We start from the raw sequence: 18,209 nt of genomic DNA on the forward strand, positions 1-18,209 counted from the left end.
TCTTGCAAAAGTCTGTCAAAGGCAGCCTTGCCTCCTCCGAGCCTTTAAAATTCTGACATGCAGATTGGGGGAAATGAAGCATTCAGGCAGAGGGCGCAGTGTTCCTATCGATTAAGAAAATCCGGCCGTCATGGGGCTAGGCCTCTCCTGGAGTTACAGCTGCTTATGAACTTCCGGAGACCTTTGACTGTCCTCCGTTGGATCCAGAAGACTGGGTTCGGTGACCCCCTTAGTCTGTCCTGGAAAGGCAGTGGGGCATCTGCTCAGGAGAGGACCTTCTTACAGAACCATTTATAGTTGTATGTGCAGCTGACGTCGTTCCAGTGTGTTGTGACGTGAACACAGTCTTCCTTGTGTTGTGGTGCTCCATGCCAGTTGTCGGGTTGTCTTGGTCCCCAGAAACTGGAAAAGAAGGCGAGAGGCTGGGATTATATAGCTGGCAAAATCTTAGCAGAGCTTTGTGCATACAGAGAAACAGATCCCTTGTTGGCCTCGGTCTGCCTCTGCGGGTGAAGTCAAACCGCTATGTTAGCAGCACCAAAGTGACCCCCCAGGACGGAAGCCTGGGCCACGTGTCTGGAGGTCCTGGGCTGCCCAGGCGACAAGACCCCTCTCTCGGCCTCGCTGATGGGGTCCAAAGGAAAGCAGAGCAATACGTTTGGCACCCGCTTGGCTGCAGCAGTTGCTGGAAGAAGGCATGCAAGGTGCCAGCCAACCCTCTTAGGGACTCCGCTCCGGATTTGTGTAGAGTTTACTCCTTGGCCTTTTCTTCTCTGGAAGATGTCCCGCAAGGCACCAGAAGTTTAGAATCAGAGTTTTCCTTCTCCTAGATGGGCTGCCTTCCCAGGTGGATGAGCCCCACCTGCCCCTCTCTTCCCTCTACAGCATGTGCGGAAACCGCCTTCTTGACGGAAACCCAGCCAGATGGGCGGGGTATAAATAATAAATTATTATTATTCTTATTGACCGCGGGAACCACTATTAGTCCCGTCCGTTCAATTCCCAGAGCCTGTCTTTGGATGCAGGGGAAGTCCCTAACTCGCTGACGGCTTGAGATCCATCAGCCCCCCTCTCCTTGTTTAGCCGGCCAGTCGAAGCCATTCCTGGGGTTGTGGCCGCTGTCACATGCTAACACATTCTAGGAGCCACAGGTGAGAGCTGAGTGTGACCAAAGGTGGTCAGACTACACCAGATTAAGGAGCATGATGTGCTCCTATTAGTCAGGGTCCCTATTAATCAAAGATCCCTATTGGTCAGGGATTATTCTTCCTGATTTTGGTTTGTTTTAGGAAATCACAGAGTGGCACTTTTCCAGGGGCCCCCTGGGACGGAGGAGAGGACTCTACGAAAAGGTCTGTTTTGTAGGGGCACCTGAAGTGAAAGAATACAGAAAGCCCCACACTGTGTTTTTTTAAAGAGCTGATAAGACCGACCTCAGCTTCTCGTCGTACTTTGTGCTGTCCACCCAGGTCCAAACGCCTTCTGTATTTTGGTCAGAGAGTCCGATCCAAAAGGGCTGCTTTCTGGCTTCCCTGGCAAGGTATTCCTGAAAAACAGTTTCAAACCACAGTGGTCCAGGGTTGCAGAGAGAGAGAGAGAGAGAGAGGCTCAGGGACGGGATACCATTCTCAAATCCTGGCTCAGCAGCAAATGGCCTTTGGATTTGCAGCTGGGCAGCTTGATCCTGTGCACATTTACTCAGAAGTAAGCCCCACCCAGTTCCCAGAGGCAGGCTGGGGCTTCAGGAATCAGCGAGTTGTGCCTAACCCCCTTCTGTGCAAAGGACCCTCAACTTTAGGAATGGCAACTGACCAAGAAAACAAACCCTTGTGTCTCTAGCAGCTGCTTGATGTGCAGAGAGCAGCAGCAGCAACTGCTTTCCCTAGGAAGGTGACTGGCCTGGTAATATCGGCAGGCTAAGTTGCTGGCAAAGGCGCAGGAGCAGAGGGCAGCGAAGAAGATGGCAGCACACTGCGAGGCGGCTGCTTGGGCCAGGACAATGTTTTGGGCCAGCCCAGGTGTTGGTGTTTTTGTTAGCTGAGCAGGTAAATCCAGGTGTTTTGAAGCGGGTGTGGAGGGCTGTCTTAAGCATATGAGGCGCTGGGGTGCAAAGATCCGCCTGGCGTGCCCCCCTCCCCAGTTGCTCAGTTCCAGGTGTGCATGCAGGAGGGCAGAGCCGGCTGGCTGCCTCAGTGTCTTGCTGGCTTGGTTGCCCCCAAACCCGCGGCACAGAGCCGTCCGCAGCAGAAGAGCCCGTCGTGGCACTCCGACCGACGGGCAGGCTCTTCCCCGGACTCAACTCTTGGGCCCTGGATTCTTGGCCTGGCACCCGGGTGCCCCACACCCCTAGCACCTCTGGGTAAGATGGCCCTGCGTGTGTGCTCACCATCTCCTCCTTTGATGTGATGGAGACCAGGTGTGCCTCCTGGGCTCTACAGGTGTCCTCAGCTTCCTTCCAGGGCTTTGCCTCTTGGGAAAGGAAGTAGGCGTTGCCGTTGTAAAACCTCCAGCCTTTGGAGAGCAATGCCAGGAGGTCCCCTTTGGGAGGAAAAGAGGGAGTGAGTCTCAGCAATCCTGAACTGCAGGAAAGGCCGATTGGAGGGGCTGGATCTGAGCATCGTCTGTTCGAGGATGAAGCATTTGGCATCTCAAAAAAGGGAAGGGATGTGTGCTAGAGAAGGGGTGGGGGCTCAAGCATGGTGTGTGTGTGCATAAATATTATTTATGTATTGCATTTATACCCAACTTTCCCCCCATTCAGCTCAAGATGGAGCTTGTCATGCAGAGGCGCGAGAAGCTGCAGTTCTCGAACGTTCTTACTTGTTTGGTGCATATACAAGGTGTGATCGGAAAGTTCGGTGAATGGTCACAGAAATTGGACAGCGAGAAATATTCCTTACAGGCCTTCAAAGTAGACTCCCCTCTGATACAATGCACTGTTGACAACGTTCATAGAACTGTTGGGAACTTCTGGAGAAGTCCTCTTTTTGTACTGCTTTCAGCTCCCTCGTCACAGCAGCTTGGACGTGTGAAATGTTGGAAAATCTGTGCCCTTTCAGTGCAGATTTCAGTTTTGGAAAAAGAAAAAAAATTGGTGGGGCCAGATCGGGAGAATATGGAGGGTGGGACAACTCTGTAACCTCAGCAACGATTTCAGGCAGAATATGCAATTCTTTGGACGGACAAACGCCGATCTCGCATTAAAACTCATGAATTCTGTCGACATTTGCTGCCGTTCTGCTCGTGTGGTGTAGTGGTTAAGAGCGGTAGACTCCTAATCTGGGGAACCTGGTTCGCGTCTCCGCTCCTCCACATGCAGCTGCTGGGTGACCTTGGGCTAGTCACACTTCTCTGAAGTCTCTCAGCCCCACCCCCCTCACAGGGTGTCTGTTGTGGGGGAGGAGGGGAAAGGAGACAGTTAGCCGCTTTGAGACTCCTGAAGGGTAGTGATAAAACGGGATATCAAATCCAAACACTTCTTCTTCTTCTCATTGACGGTCTGCCAGACTGAGGATAATCTTTGATGGTTTGCCGCCCTTCATGGAAATGCTTAAACCAGGCACCCCCAAACTGTGGCCCTCCAGATGTTTTGGCCTACAACTCCCATGATCCCTAGCTAACAGGACCAGTGGCCAGGGATGATGGGAATTGTAGTCCAAAACATCTGGAGGGCCGAAGTTTGGGGATGCCTGGCTTAAACCATTCACACCCTGTCTTTCGAGTTACAGCCTCATCTCCGTACACACTTGTGAGCATTTCATGGGTTTCCAATGCCGGTTGTATGTTCAAATATTTATCGCTGTCCGATTTCTGTGACCATTCACTGAACTTTCTGGTCACACATTGTATATCCCAGCAATTGTGTACAAAAGGTGGTGTACAGGGTTCTCTGCTCCAACTCATCCTCACAACAACCCTGTGAGATAGGCTAGGCTGAGAGCGAGTGGCTTGCCCAAGAGTCACCCAGTGTCTGAGTGGGGATTCGAACCCTAGTCTGACACTACCACACTGCCTCTTGCTGCCTTATAGGCTCTTCTGTCCGGCTCTCAGGGCTGTCTCCAGACAGCACCCCTCACTGGCCTCGCTTCGCAGCCTCCTTGAGCATTTTTGGAAGGTTTGCAGAGGAGGGCAACCAAGATGCCCAAGGGTTTGGAAACCAAACCTTATGGGGAATGGTTGCAGGAGCTGGGTATGTTTAGCCTGGGAAAGAGGGGGCTGAACAGGGATAGGATATCTGTGAGGGACAAGGGATACAGGGAAGTCCCTCCCATCTTAAGTTCCAGCCCATCCCCAAGCGCTGGAGAGAGTAGGGAGAGCTCTGCCTCTAGCGGAGAGTCAGGAAGTGGGGTCCGAGGCTCAGGCAAGGTTGCGGAGCCCATGCACCAGGTGGGACAGGAAGTGGGGGGCCCGGGGGGAAGGCCAATCCCCCCAACTCCCGAATTGCGACGCAAACGTAGGGGGAAGAGGTTGGGTCTCCCAAAGCTTCTGTGCTGGAAGAAAACGCGCCAATCGCCATTCGGAGGTTCTGACACCTCACCTTAAGGATGCATATTTACCGCTCTGAACACTGTAAATAATCAGCACTTAATAAAAGCCTAAAAAGACCATGCTGGAGTCGTTACTCTAGAGTAGCCATATCAGGCCCCCTGACAGCAACCTCCGAATCTTTTTTTGGCTACTTTGGAGTGCCGCGATGAGCGCGCAAGAGGCTGAGCATTGGAGGCTGGAGGCTGAAGCAGCGAAGCAGGAGCTACGGAACCTCACAGCGCAGGCACAGCAGCAATTGCATGCCGCTCAGGAGGAAGCGCGAGGGGCGCAGGAGGAGCTGAACAAGCTGGTGGACCAGGTGAGGACAAAAGAGGAGACTGAGAAACAGCTAAGGGTGATGGTATTAGACCTGCAGAAGAAGTTGGAAGAGGAGAAAGCCGCTAGAGGTGGGGGGGGCGCCCCAGCCGCAGCTAGTCCAAGTGAGAAGGGGACAGAGCCTAGTCACCAAGTTTAGCGGCGACCCTAGGGAGTACCTAGGATTTGAGACAGAAATAAATTATGCGCTGGAATTGCATGCAGCAGAATTCCCAGATGACGCGCACAGAGTCTCCTTTATCATAGAGCATTTGACGGGGGCCGCCCGAGAATGGGTAAGACCGCTCATCGCGCAAAAAAATCCTTGCATGAAGAACGCAAAACTATTTCTAGAAGCTTTAAAAATAATGTACGCTAGTGACAGTGAAATGGAGGCCACTAAAGAGGAGCTTCATAACTTAACACAAGGAAAATCGACAGTTAGGGACTACTGGGCGAGATTCACCATGCTGGTGCACAAACTGGGGTGGGATCTGCAAAGTGAGCCAGTGAAATCAGCCTTCTACCTGGGGTTGCACGCAGACGTTAAGGATGAGCTGGCGAGAGGTCCTAAACCGCGAACTATGGATGAGTTAAGCAAAGTGGCGCTAGCGGTGGGGGTGAGACAGGAATCCAGATGGAATGACAAACAAGCGACGCGCGCAGCAAAGCCTTGGTTCCCACGCTCCCAGGACAGACCACATCACCAAACCCCACCCCAGGGCCCGCCCCCAGACCCGCCCAGACCAAGCCCAGAGCCGGAACCGATGGAGATCGGTGGAGCGCGCACGCGGGCTTTTCAAACCCCGGCGGCGCCAAGACGCAAGGAGGGAAGAGGCGGGAATTGCTTTCTCTGCAACTCCCCCCGGCATCACGTCAGAGACTGCCCTCATCGCAGGGAGTGGCAAGGAAAGGCGGGAACGGGTGTACCTTCCCCCACTGAAGCAGCACCACAGCAGGGAAACGAGACAGCCTGGCTGCAGGAGACAAGGGGCAGCAGCCAGGCACAGTTAGCACAAACCGGCCCCAACCCACCCACCCGCACAGCGAGGAGCAGCGACAGCCCACCCCCCCCAGAGCAGGGGTGGTTCTAGAAGTGACGCTAACGCTCCCAAATGGCTATCCCCTGACGGTACTCGCGTTAATTGACAGTGGTGCATCAGCCAACTTCTTCTCGAGAAACTTTGCAGAAGAGCACCAGATCCAACTTCTGCAGCTGGATTTCCCCCTGCACGTCTCCACCATAGACGGCAGGGAGTTGCTGGGGGGGCCATCACCCACCAGACCCCCCCCATGAGAATGACGGTGGGACGACACTCAGAGACGCTGGCATTCAACGTCACCTCCATCTCCGACCCCCCCATCGTCTTAGGCATGAGCTGGCTGGCGCGCCATGACCCCTCCATCAGTTGGCACCAGAGATGCATCATGTTTGGATCGGACTTTTGCCTGGAGCATTGCATGCAGCGCCAACCTGGGGAGGGGCCTCCCATCGCCACAGTGGCCACCATGCACGTCAAGGGGGGTGAGGCAATACCCAAACCGTACTGGGACCTACAGGAGGTCTTCAGCGAAGCGGAGTCCGACCACCTACCCCCACACAGGTCCTTTGACTGTCAAATCAACCTGGTGCCAGGGGCCACGCTACCCCCAGCCAAGCTGTACTCCATGTCAGATCAGGAACTGGAGGATCTGAGGGAGTTCATCGACAAGAACCTCAAGCGGGGGTTCATCAGAGAAAGCAAGGCAGCAGGGGGCAGCCCGGTCTTCTGGGTGGACAAGAAGGACACGCAACAGCGCCGTCTGGTGGTGGATTTTAGACGGCTCAATTCCATGACGGAACCGGTGGCTTTCCCAATGCCCAGAGTGGATGATCTGCTGACAGCGGCACGCAGGGGCAAGATTTTCACCAAGCTAGACCTGAGGGGGGCGTACAACTTGATCAGGATCCGGGAAGGCGATGAGTGGAAGACCACGATGTTCACGCCACTGGGCTCTTTTGAATATCTGGTCATGCCCTTCGGTTTGCAAGGGGGCTCAGCATGCTTCCAGGCCTTCATGCACCACGTCCTGGGGTCCCTCCTCTTCAAGAAATGCCTGGTCTTCCTGGATGACATCCTTATTTACTCCAATGACCCAGAGCAGCATGTGAAGGATGTCAGGGAGGTGTTGCAGCGCCTGAAAGAGAACCACCTGTATGTGAAGCTGGAGAAATGCAAGTTTCACACCAGGGAGGTGGACTTCCTAGGTTACAAGCTGTCAGACGAGGGGCTAGCAATGGATAAGGACAAGGTGCAGGCCATCCTGGACTGGCACAGCCCCAGGACACGCAAAGATGCCCAACGCCTACTAGGCTTCGCCAACTTTTACAGGAAGTTTATCAAGAACTTCTCTCGCGTTACGGCTCCCATCACGGACTGCCTAAGAGGCAAGCAGAAGTTCAGGTGGACTCCAGAGGCGCAAGCAGCGTTCGAAAGCCTCAAGAGGGTGTTCGCTTCCGACCAGAACCTGTTCCACGTGGTGCAGGATGCGCCCCTACGCGTGGAAACCGACACTTCAGACAGGGCTTTGGGAGCGATCCTGTTGCAACTGGATGCCAACAGAGAGTGGAGACCCTGTGCCTTCTTCTCCAGAAAGCTAACCCAGCCAGAACGCAATTACACGGTGTTTGATAAGGAGCTTCTCGCGATCCACGCTGCGTTCCAGCATTGGAGACACTTCCTTGTGGGCGCCAAGCATCCCATTCAGGTGTGCACGGACCACAAGAACCTGGAGTTCTGGAGAACGGCCAGGGTGCTCAACCAGCGGCAGATACGATGGGCAGAGTTCTTCTCGCACTTCAACTTCTCCATCCACTACATACCGGGGGAGCAGAACGTCAGGGCGGATGCCCTCTCCCGCAAGCCGGAATACATGGAGGAGGAGTTGCCACCAGCACCCCGGCACATTTTTCCCCAGTCCGCATGGGCCTGCGGAGCAGCAGTGGTAAGCGAGGCAGAGCTCACAGCACTGACGGCAGCAGATGAGTTCGTCACCCGCATCTTCAGAGAGCTGCGAGGGGGGAGGGAGCGGGCAAAAGACTTTGAGGAAAGGAGGGGTTTGCTTTTTTACAGGGGAGCCCTGTACCTGCCCACCAAACAGCTAAGAGGTAAGGTCCTCAAGCAGATGCACGACAACCCGACGGCGGGTCATTTCGGAAGGGACAAAACCACTCACCTAGTCATGAGACACTTCTGGTGGCCAGGAGTGCGGGAGGATGTTCGGGATTATGTAAGGGGCTGTGACACCTGCCAGCGAGCAAAGGTGGTCAGAGCGCCACCAGCAGGTTTGCTGGAGCCATTAGCCACACCGCACAGGCCGTGGGAAGTAGTGTCCATGGACTTCATCACAGACCTGCCGTCGTCCAGGGGCAAGACCGCAGTGTTGGTGGTGGTGGACCTCATGTCCAAAATGTGTCATTTTATACCGTGTGCCAGGGCGGTCTCGGCAGAAGAGACGGCCAAACTGTTTGTTGACCACGTATTCAGACTGCATGGATTGCCTTTAAGAGTTATTTTGGATCGTGGCCGCCAATTTGTTTCCAGGTTCTGGCGGCGGCTGATGAACCTCCTGCAGGTGGAGGTCAGCTTGTCTACGGCTCGGCACCCGCAGACCAATGGACAGGCGGAGCGAGTCAACGCCATTCTGCAGCAGTACCTGAGATGTTACGTCAGCCAGAGGCAAACGGACTGGGTGGATCGACTGCCACTGGCAGAGTTTGCCTACAACAATGCGGTGCACGTCTCCACAGGGGTGTCGCCCTTTAAGGCCAACTACGGGCGCGACCTCAGATCTTTCCCGGAGAGGGAGGGGGAGGAGGAGGAAGAGGGCCCACAGGCAGAGGATTGGGCAGAGGACCTGGAGACGGTGCACCAGCAGCTCAGAGAACACTTGGAGAGGGCCAAGGAAGCGTACAAGAAGGGGGCAGATCGCCACAGGCGACCGGGGGAGGTCATCAGGGTGGGGGACAAGGTTTGGTTGTCCTCGGAAGGTCTTCCCACCAGGGGGTGATGCAAGAAGTTAGCACCCAGGAGGCTGGGCCCCTTCACGGTCACGCAGCAGGTCAACCCGGTAGCCTTCAGGCTAGCACTGCCTGAGGACATGAGAGTGCACCCAGTGTTTCATAGATCCCTGCTGTCGCCGTACAGAGAAAGCACCAGGTTGCGGGACAGTGATCAGCCTCCAGAGGGAGGGGGGGAGACGGGAGACGCCCGACGACTCAATGAGGCAACGGAGATTTTAGACTCACGGAGAGGGGTGAGAGGGCTGGAGTACCTTATGGCATGGGAGGATACTCCGCCGTCCCACAATGAGTGGATACCGGCCACGGAAGTACCTGAGGAATTTTTGGTGGAAGAGTTTCACGCCCTTTTCCCCCACAGACCCAAGCCCTGGCACATGGAAAGGGAGGAGGAGGGGGAGGGGCGGGAGGAAGGGAGAGCAGGCAGCAGCTCTCCATGGAGATGGGAAGCGGAATTTGAGGATACGGAAGAAGAGGTGTGGGTTTCACCAAGGTCGACTACGTCAGAGGCAGGAGAAAACTGGCAGAACATTTTTACTCCCACCAGCTCTGACGCCACAGGCTTTTTGGGATTCCAGTCTTCTCAGGGGGAGAGGGAAAGATCGCCAGATTGGGGGGAAATTTTCACACCCACAGGCTCTGACGCCACGGACTTCTTGGGATTTCACTCGTCCCCAGCAAGCGGAGAGCCCTTAGGGAGGGGGGGAGAGGAGCCTGGGAGGGGGGTGGATGTGAGGGACAAGGGATACAGGGAAGTCCCTCCCATCTTAAGTTCCAGCCCATCCCCAAGCGCTGGAGAGAGTAGGGAGAGCTCTGCCTCTAGCGGAGAGTCAGGAAGTGGGGTCCGAGGCTCAGGCAAGGTTGCGGAGCCCATGCACCAGGTGGGACAGGAAGTGGGGGGCCCGGGGGGAAGGCCAATCCCCCCAACTCCCGAATTGCGACGCAAACGTAGGGGGAAGAGGTTGGGTCTCCCAAAGCTTCTGTGCTGGAAGAAAACGCGCCAATCGCCATTCGGAGGTTCTGACACCTCACCTTAAGGATGCATATTTACCGCTCTGAACACTGTAAATAATCAGCACTTAATAAAAGCCTAAAAAGACCATGCTGGAGTCGTTACTCTAGAGTAGCCATATCAGGCCCCCTGACAATATCCATCTTCAAAATATCTCAAGGTCTGTCACAGGGAAGATGGCACAAGCTTGTTTTCTCCGGCTCTGGAGGGTAGGACTCGGACCAATGGTTTCAAGTTACAAGAAGGAGATTCCGACTAAACATCAGGAAGAACTTTCTGATGTTAAGAGCTGTTCAACAGAGGAACAGACTCCCATGGGAAGTGGTTGCCCCAGGCCTGGCCAGGAGGATTGCCATAACTCAAGTTGGGGTGGGGACTTGGTTTTGCTCCTGAAACTTTAACTGGATCTTGATGTGCAGAAATCATGTGGCAAAGTCCTTTAACTGCATGCAGACCAACATCGCCACCTCCTAATATGTTTCAATTACAGGAGCAGTAGGCGTTTAAGAAGTTGGCAACCCTTATGTCCAGGACCGGAGATGGTCTGGGATGCTGATCCCCCTTGAAGGAAAGGTGGGTTTGGAAGAGGTCTTTGCCAGTGATTTTGACCCCTACTTACTGTGGCGATTCTGGACAGCGGTTTTTGATGCACTGACGTTCCCCAGGCGTGTTTGGATCTTGGAGAAAGCCTCAGAGATGTTTTGGAGCAGCTGAACACCTGAAAGTGCAGAGTTACAGGTAGGTAGCCGTGTTGGTCTGCCGTAGTCGAAACAAAATAAAAAAAATTCCTTCCAGTAGCACCTTAAGAGACCAACTAAGTTTGTCATTGGTATGAAAGTGCAGAGTTCAGCGTCAGGCCAAAGTGAGCTTAGCGAAATGGGAGGCTAGGAGAAATGTAACGTTTTCAGAAACTTCTCTCTGGCTGAGAACATCACTGAGATGCAGTAATTGGGGCAGCTGCACCTGTTGAGTTTCTGTTTAAAGGCACAGGGTACTCTCACCAGAGAAAAAGGTGTTCCCTATCCCTGAAGGGGGTATTTAAAATCTGCCAGTTGCTGGAAACTCCAGGAGGGGAGAGTGCTCCTCTTGTGATCAGATCCTGCTTGCTGCTTTCCCATAGGGGCATCTGGTTGGCCACTGTGAGAACAGGATGCTGAACTAGGCGGGCCGTTGGCCTGATCCAGCAGGCTCCTCTTCTTATGCCATAGGCGCATTGTGTGGCCTACTATCCCAGCCTCAGTTTACCAGCTGTAAAAAGGGCACAACAATAACCTACTTTCCTAGCTTGGCTGTGAGGACAAACACTTTTCATTGCGCAAATTAAATGACGAAGAGCAGAAATCATCTGGAGGAAAGGAAGGGAAACAATTAAAAATAGGAACCCTTTCCACCCGCACATTCTCTGAGGGTTGTTCTCATTTCTGGGTTTTGCAACTTACTCTCAGATGCTTCCGCTGGCGAAAGAGAGATGTTGCTGAGCCACAGGGAGGTTCTGATCTTCTCCATCACTCCTTCGATTTCCTGGAGTTTCTTCTCCTTCTGGGAATCTGCAAATCACATCGACATAAGAAGAGCATGCTGGATCAGGCCAATGGCCGACCTGTGGGAAACCCGCAAGCAGGATTCGAACACAAGAGCAGCACTCCCCCTTCTTGTGGTTTCCAGCAACTGGGATTCGGAAGCATGGCTGCCTCCGACTGTGGAGGCAGAGGACAGCCATTGTGGGCAGGAGCCATCGATAGCCCTCTCCTCCTCCATGGATTTGTCTAGTTACAGTAATCCTTTTTAAAAGCCATCCAAATTGGTGGCCATCACTCTCTCCTGTGGGAGTGGGTTCCACGGTTTATCTGTGCGCTGCATGAAGAAGGGCTTTCTTTTATCTGCCCTGACATGGCTGCTGCAGGATTAACTTACAAATAAAAGTGCTGGCGAAGGGGACATGCAAAGTAGGAAATCCAAAAACCTGAAAATGCTGAACAGATTTCAGAGTTTGGAGTTTTGCTCAGAACTTCTTTTCTTTTTTAACAGGGTCGGAACTTTTCTTGTTCTCCTCCTGACTGCAGTGAAGGCACAAACGGAACTGCATTGGCACACAATCCATTTGGGTGTCCTTGCCTCTCCTTCCTGCTGTTTCCTACCTGCCCTGCCAAATTCTAGATTGTAAGCTCCACGGGGCAGGGACCTGTCATTCATGTTCTCCTGTAAATTCCCATGTACATCTAGGGCAGGCCTAGGCAAACTCCGGCCCTCCAGATGTTTGGGACTACAATTCCCATCATCCCTAGCTAACAGGACCAGTGGGCAGGGATGATGGGAATTGTAGTCCCAAACATCTGGAGGGCCAGAGCTTGCTTATGCCTGATCTAGGGAGCCTTGCAGTATCTTCTAGGATGTTGCAGCCCAGCCCTGAGCTTGCCTCTTGAATACCAATGGCACTTTGGCCCTTCCAAGATTTCCTTTGGCTAGTCTTCCTGGCAGCCAGGGGCCGGTGGCATTTTCTGCAGGCCAGCCAACTCTTCCCTATTTAGATCAAATCCCTTCCTTCCCCACCATCGCGTTTCAAGGCTAATTTCCCTCCCACTTTGGAAAACCTCCCCTGTCCTCCGGTTCTCTCGTTTCTGCGGGGTGTTTTGGGGGGTGGGCGGGCCGTGATAGGCATTTCGCTTTTGATGGAAGCCGTTGCGTGATTGCCTGAAGCAGCAAAATGGTTGTGTCATTGTGCATGTCCTCAGAGGCACTCTCGCCACCCATTCGTCTTACCGACGAAGGATGTTTGCTTTGCATGCCTTTCATGGGCATAGGCAGAGGGGGAAGGGGGGCAGTTGCCCCCCTAGAAGCAAAAGGCTGAGGGGCGCAGCGTGGCGGCCCAAGGCTAACGCTCCCCGCGCGCCTCTGGAGCTTCGCGTGGGGAGCGGGAGCCTGGAGCCGCCTCCTTGGAACAGCTGAAAGGTGCAGGCCACGTAGCCCCACCCACATTCCCACTGTGGCCCCTCCCCTCCCGTGCCTTGGCCCCGCCCCTTGCCCCCCTAATTTTGATCCTGGTACGTCCCTGATGCCTCTCCAGGTTGGGCGGAGAGCAAGGGAGACCCGTGCTTGGAACCCTGGGCAGCTGCTGCCAGTCAGCACAGATAATAGGGCACCAATGGTCAGACTTTGGATAAGGTGCCAGAGCCATGGAGATCAGGCAGAGTGGAAATGCAAAGTTGTACTTACAGAGAAACAGGACGCGGGTGGCGCTGTGGGTTAAACCACAGAGCCTAGGGCTTGCCGGTCAGAAGGCCGGCGGTTCGAATCCCCGCGACGGGGTGAGCTCCCATTGCTCGGTCCCAGATCCTGCCAACCTAGCAGTTCAAAAGCACGTCAAAGTGCAAGTCGATAAATAGGGACCGCTCTGGCGGGAAGGTAAACGGCGTTTCCATGCACTGCTCTGGTTCGCCAGAAGCGGCTTTGTCATGCTGGCCACATGATCTGGAAGCTGTACGCCGACCCCCTCGGCCAGTAAAGCGAGACGAGCGCCGCAACCCCAGAGTCATCCGTGACTGGACCTAACGGTTTGGGGTCCCTTTACCTTTACTTACAGAGAAGGGCCATTGCAATGAGGGAGGTGGCCAGCAGTAGGACCAGCAGAGCCAGGATGGTCATGATGATGATGATGGTGGCGGAGATCTTTCTCTTGCGAGATAGAGAGGAAGCTGAGGGGAGCAGAGGATGGTGGGAAAGATTAAAATTTCATTCCCCCACCCTGCTTTCTCTTAAATGTGAGGCTCCGGGCAAGTAAGGTTTCTTACCTGCCCTCCACCAGTAGGTCCCAGGCAGGGTAGTTTAGAACCATACCATTAAAAACAAGCAAAGCAGTTTACATAAAACTCGATGGGGGAAAAACCTGAGGGGCTGAGTAGCCCTGAGTGGGACCCCAGTGAAGAATAGGGATGGGCCGGGGGGGGGGGAGTAGGAGAAAGAAACCCATGTATGGTCTTGTTGAGATTCCTCCATTGCAGGGGGTTCGACAAGACGACCTTCAGGGTCCCTTCCAACTCTACAATTCTATGATTCTAGTTCACATTTGAAGCCGATTACCCCTCCCCATCTAATTCACACTTCCCAAAACAATATGAGAAGTGAAAGGAGGGAAGAGTGTTTTTGTGGTTTCCCACAGGCACCTGCTTGTCTGCTGTGAGGACAGGATGCTAGGCTAGGGGGACCCATTGGGCCTGATTCTGCAGGGCTCTCCTTATGTGCTCTTATGTGATACGTTGGAGATTTAGTTGCTCTGGTCCATTGTGAGATTGCACTTCGTTCTGCTTTTACGGTGTCATGCGCAATGCAAACCAGCAGTCTATAAGTATATATTTTTGAATAGAAACAAATAATAAATTCCCCACTAAAAGAAATATTTTAAAAAACTGCTCTGGTCCCATTGCAAAATGCAACACAAAGGAATACAGAGAGCTAAAGAAACACGGCTCACACAACTCTACAGGCAATTATATAGAACGTCCCAAAGGCAAAAAATGTCAAAAATATAACATAATATAAATGTCTTCTTTTTACATTTTGTCTCTGGTCCATTTGCAGGCGTGTTCTGCAGTGTGTCTCCCTTGATGCCTAGTTTGGGTGGGGTACAAGAGTTGGTGTGGGAATCAGGCGGGAGGGATGTTTGTTAAGAGCATATTTATTTTCATCTGTGAAACTCTGCAAGCTCTGCAATTTCTCAAGAGCTTCATTGCTGATGCTGAGTTCTACCCCATCGTTTCTGGCCATCTTTGCAGAGGAGGAGGAGAGTCCAGCAACCGCCTCCATCAGGAGGACCGTAGGGGTGTGTGTGGCCCCCCCACCCCAGCCCCAGCCCCATATTGTGGATTAAATTCAACCTTCAGACAACAGGAAGCCACTGCAGACTCTGGGGCACTGATATGCAGAGAGGAAGCAGGATGTTGACCAAGCCCGTTCTTGCAAAATGGGCCTTGCACCAGACTTTCGCATTGGGCACCGGCAATTGACCTTACGATTCCTTACTTTCCTATCGCCGGACCCAGGACTGTCTCGCAGGATTGCGTTGCCACAGGTAAAAACAGTGGCTCGGGTAAGGCAATTGTCCTTCACAAGGAAAGCCACGCCCCTCAAATTTACCAGATGGATGGCATAATCCAGCAGGGTCTTCTGGTATTCTGGTGCCTGGGGAATTCCAAACACTGCAAGGGGCAAAGAGGTGTAGGCAGACTTCCTCCCCGATATCCCCCACTTTGATATTCATTCCCCGCTGTGTTTGGACAAAGGCGCATTACGAATCCTGATGGATCAGGCCATAAGGCCCCCATTCATCCTGGTCTCACGATGCCCCAAAGGGAGCCCCCAAGCAGGACCTGGGTGCAACAGCAACACCCCCCCAGAAACTGGTGGTATTCAAAAGCACTACTGCGCCCCAGATAACATCGCAGTAATAACATCGCCATTGCAGACCCTCCAAGTGTGCCTATTTTCCAGGGACCATGTCAGATTTACAGAAGCCTTCCACATTTCTGATTTGACCCCAGAATGTCCTGCTTTTCCTTAGGATGTCCCTATTTTCGTCAGAGAAATGTTGGAGGGCACTTCCGGTTTGCCGCCATTGTCGCTTGGCGGGGTTCGTCTTGGTCTCCGAGACCCCCCACCGCCACCAAGGAGGGGGTGAGTCGCGCGAGTGCCGCGACCACCCGTAGAACCCCAGATAGTGCGTTCTGGGGGCTTGGATGTCCCAGCTGTGCCCCATTTAGTCACGATTCGCTGCCCAGAAAGCCCCTATTCGGGGGCACTGAGAGCAGAGAGAACGTGACGGAGCCTTGGGTCCAGTGCTACTTGGATGGCGGAAAGCTCCGAGCCGACAACAGGAGAGCGGCAGATACCTCCAAAATAGAATCTGACCGTGAGTAAAAGGAAACAAGAATTGGCTTGAGAGACTTGAATTTGGTCACGGGAGGGGAGTTTAAATTAAAAGGGAACGGAGGTCGCTCCCCCCCGATATTATAATCAGCAGCTAACTAGCCTGCAGCCGTGTCTATGAAAGGAAACAAACCTCTCTAAGAAAGTTAACTTGAACCCTTCCCTTTGGAGGCAGAGCCAAGGGGAGAGAGCATTTTATTTTGGATCTCTGCAAGAAACTTGTTGAGGCTAAATAATTCCCCCTCTGGACCCTGGGAGCGGGACTCTGGAAGCCATTACCAGTGAAGCTTGCGAGGAAATGAGGGGAAAGAATGTATCGAGAATGTATCAATAATGGTCAACTTTGGATGTATAGTTACAATATAGTTGGACTTTGAGCTATTTTGAGAATTAAGAAGTTTTGGATGTTGGACTTTGAACTTTGGACTTTGGATGTAAAAGAGATCTTTTGTTTCGGACAAAAATAAACGAAGGACAATAACACCACCCTGGGAACCATACTACATGCCTTCCGCTGTAATACGAGAAGACAAAGTATTTAGTTAGACAAAACATCAGACATGCAGCGGGAAGAGACCACCGTACAACAGATCCTGGATTTTATCCAAGAAATGACCCAAGAACTATGCTACCCCAACAGGACCTTACAGCCGCAAGTGGAAGCTCTACAACTACAAGAGCAGGAGGAAGAAGATAATTATAGTGAAAATCTACAAGAAGAAGAAAAAGAGGAGCAGTTGGATGAAGAGCAGCCAGTGAGAGTGGCCAAGAAAGACTTTTACTGGATACAAGACTCTCCAGAGTGGGACGAAGTCTGGGACCCTGGCCTGCCAGTGAGAGAGGGAGACCAGGTCTCAGTCAGAAACAACCAAGTTGTAGCAGCAAAAGACGATTGGGACTGGTTTTGTGTCCTTCTAGTGAGAGAAGGGGGACACAATCCAGTCAGAAGTTCGGCGATAATGGGGGTCAAGGAAAATGAAGATGTGGGAGGGAGACGGACTGAGCGTATGAAACAACAAAAGGGGAAAAAGGGGAGAACGGTTTGGGATGGAAAGGCTTAGGGAGGGTGTGGGGTAAAAATATTTTTTAAGGTACTAATTAAAGGATGGCTTATGAGGTTTAAGAACTGGAAAGGATTTAAGGATTTAAGTTTAAGGATTATGGATCTGGGGGTGGCTTTGAGGGAATTGCTACCCAGGAGAGGGAGGGGGGGAAATTTAGAGGATTGGTAAATATTTACAAAGAGGGAGGATTTGGGAATATGATATATTTCATAGAGAGTAACTAGAGGCTAAAGGAGATAATTAGAAGAAGTTAGGAGGGTGTTTAAAGTTGAAAAAGAAATAGCAGTGATAGAAGAATAAGAATTATAATTGTTTAATTATTTGTAAGTTTTGAGAGAGAGCAGTATTATAGATCTGAAAAAGAGTCGGGAAGGGAGGGACGGGGAGGTCGGTGACAAGATGTAAAGAAGAGTATGATATTATTACACATTTTTTCGTTTTATATTTTTTCATTGTTATTATTATTACCGGTATTATTTTTTCTTCTTCTATTTTTTCTTTATTCTTTATGTAAAACCAATAAAAATTATTAAAATAAATAAATATATATTTAACAGTGCATGACAGGCAAAAAAAGAAGAAGAAGAAATGTTGGAGGGCATGGAATAGGATGTCCTCAGGGCTTTCCCCCCCAGCTGGAACTCACTGGAACTGAGTTCCGGCACCTTGACTCAGATGGCCACCATTGCCATTCAAAGAGAATGAAAGAGGTGTCCATGAGTTCTAGCCCCTTTCTCCCCTAGAAAAATAGCACTGGGTGTCATTATTTTCATTGGAGAAATGCTGGAGGGGATGCAATTGTGGTTAGTAGCCATTGATAGCCCTCTTCTCCATGAAACTACCGGTATCTAATCCCCTGCTGTAATGCCTTTGGTCCCCCAACCAAGTCTCCCCAAATAAGCCCCGACTCAAAATGTGAGAAATTTCTTAAAAGGGAAGGGAGCCTGTCATTAAAGTGTGCCCTTACCACCGGCTTCAAACTTCATTGTATTCACGTAGGCGATCTCTTGCGCCATCCTTCTCTGGATGCCCCCAGTCTTGCCTGTTCTTCTCTAGCTGCTCCCTCTAAGACAAACGCCTTTCTATTACTGTCATGCTGCCAGCAAGAGGCTTGTGGGCTTTGTGGTTAAAAACACCGTGACTTTGCAACTTTGCGCTGGGGTTTCCCTTGCCAGCTCTGCTCACTTGGCACAAGGCTGGAAGTAGCACTCAGGGACACCTGGCTTACTTAGCAGTATGTGTGAAAAGGATCTAGGGGTCTTGGTGGACCACAAACTGAACATGAGTCCACAGTGTGTGATGCAGCAGCAGC

The 18,209-nt window shown here is 52.3% G+C and overlaps 1 protein-coding gene across 1 annotated transcript; it reads right to left on the bottom strand.

The window, feature by feature from the left end:
• Nucleotides 1-263: 263 nt before the first annotated feature.
• On the bottom strand, nucleotides 264-17,979 carry LOC118079513 (C-type lectin domain family 4 member F-like). Its single transcript, XM_035103737.2, has 7 exons — nucleotides 17,865-17,979; nucleotides 13,493-13,606; nucleotides 11,354-11,461; nucleotides 10,534-10,632; nucleotides 2,387-2,538; nucleotides 1,434-1,546; nucleotides 264-402 (listed from the first exon to the last, which is right to left on the bottom strand). Exons 1-7 carry the CDS (start codon nucleotides 17,911-17,913, stop codon nucleotides 264-266), a joined length of 774 nt encoding a protein of 257 aa, XP_034959628.1. The 5' UTR covers nucleotides 17,914-17,979.
• Nucleotides 17,980-18,209: the final 230 nt, after the last annotated feature.

The sequence above is a fragment of the Zootoca vivipara genome, chromosome 9 (genome assembly GCF_963506605.1).
Source record: "Zootoca vivipara chromosome 9, rZooViv1.1, whole genome shotgun sequence".
NCBI lineage: Eukaryota > Metazoa > Chordata > Lepidosauria > Squamata > Lacertidae > Zootoca > Zootoca vivipara.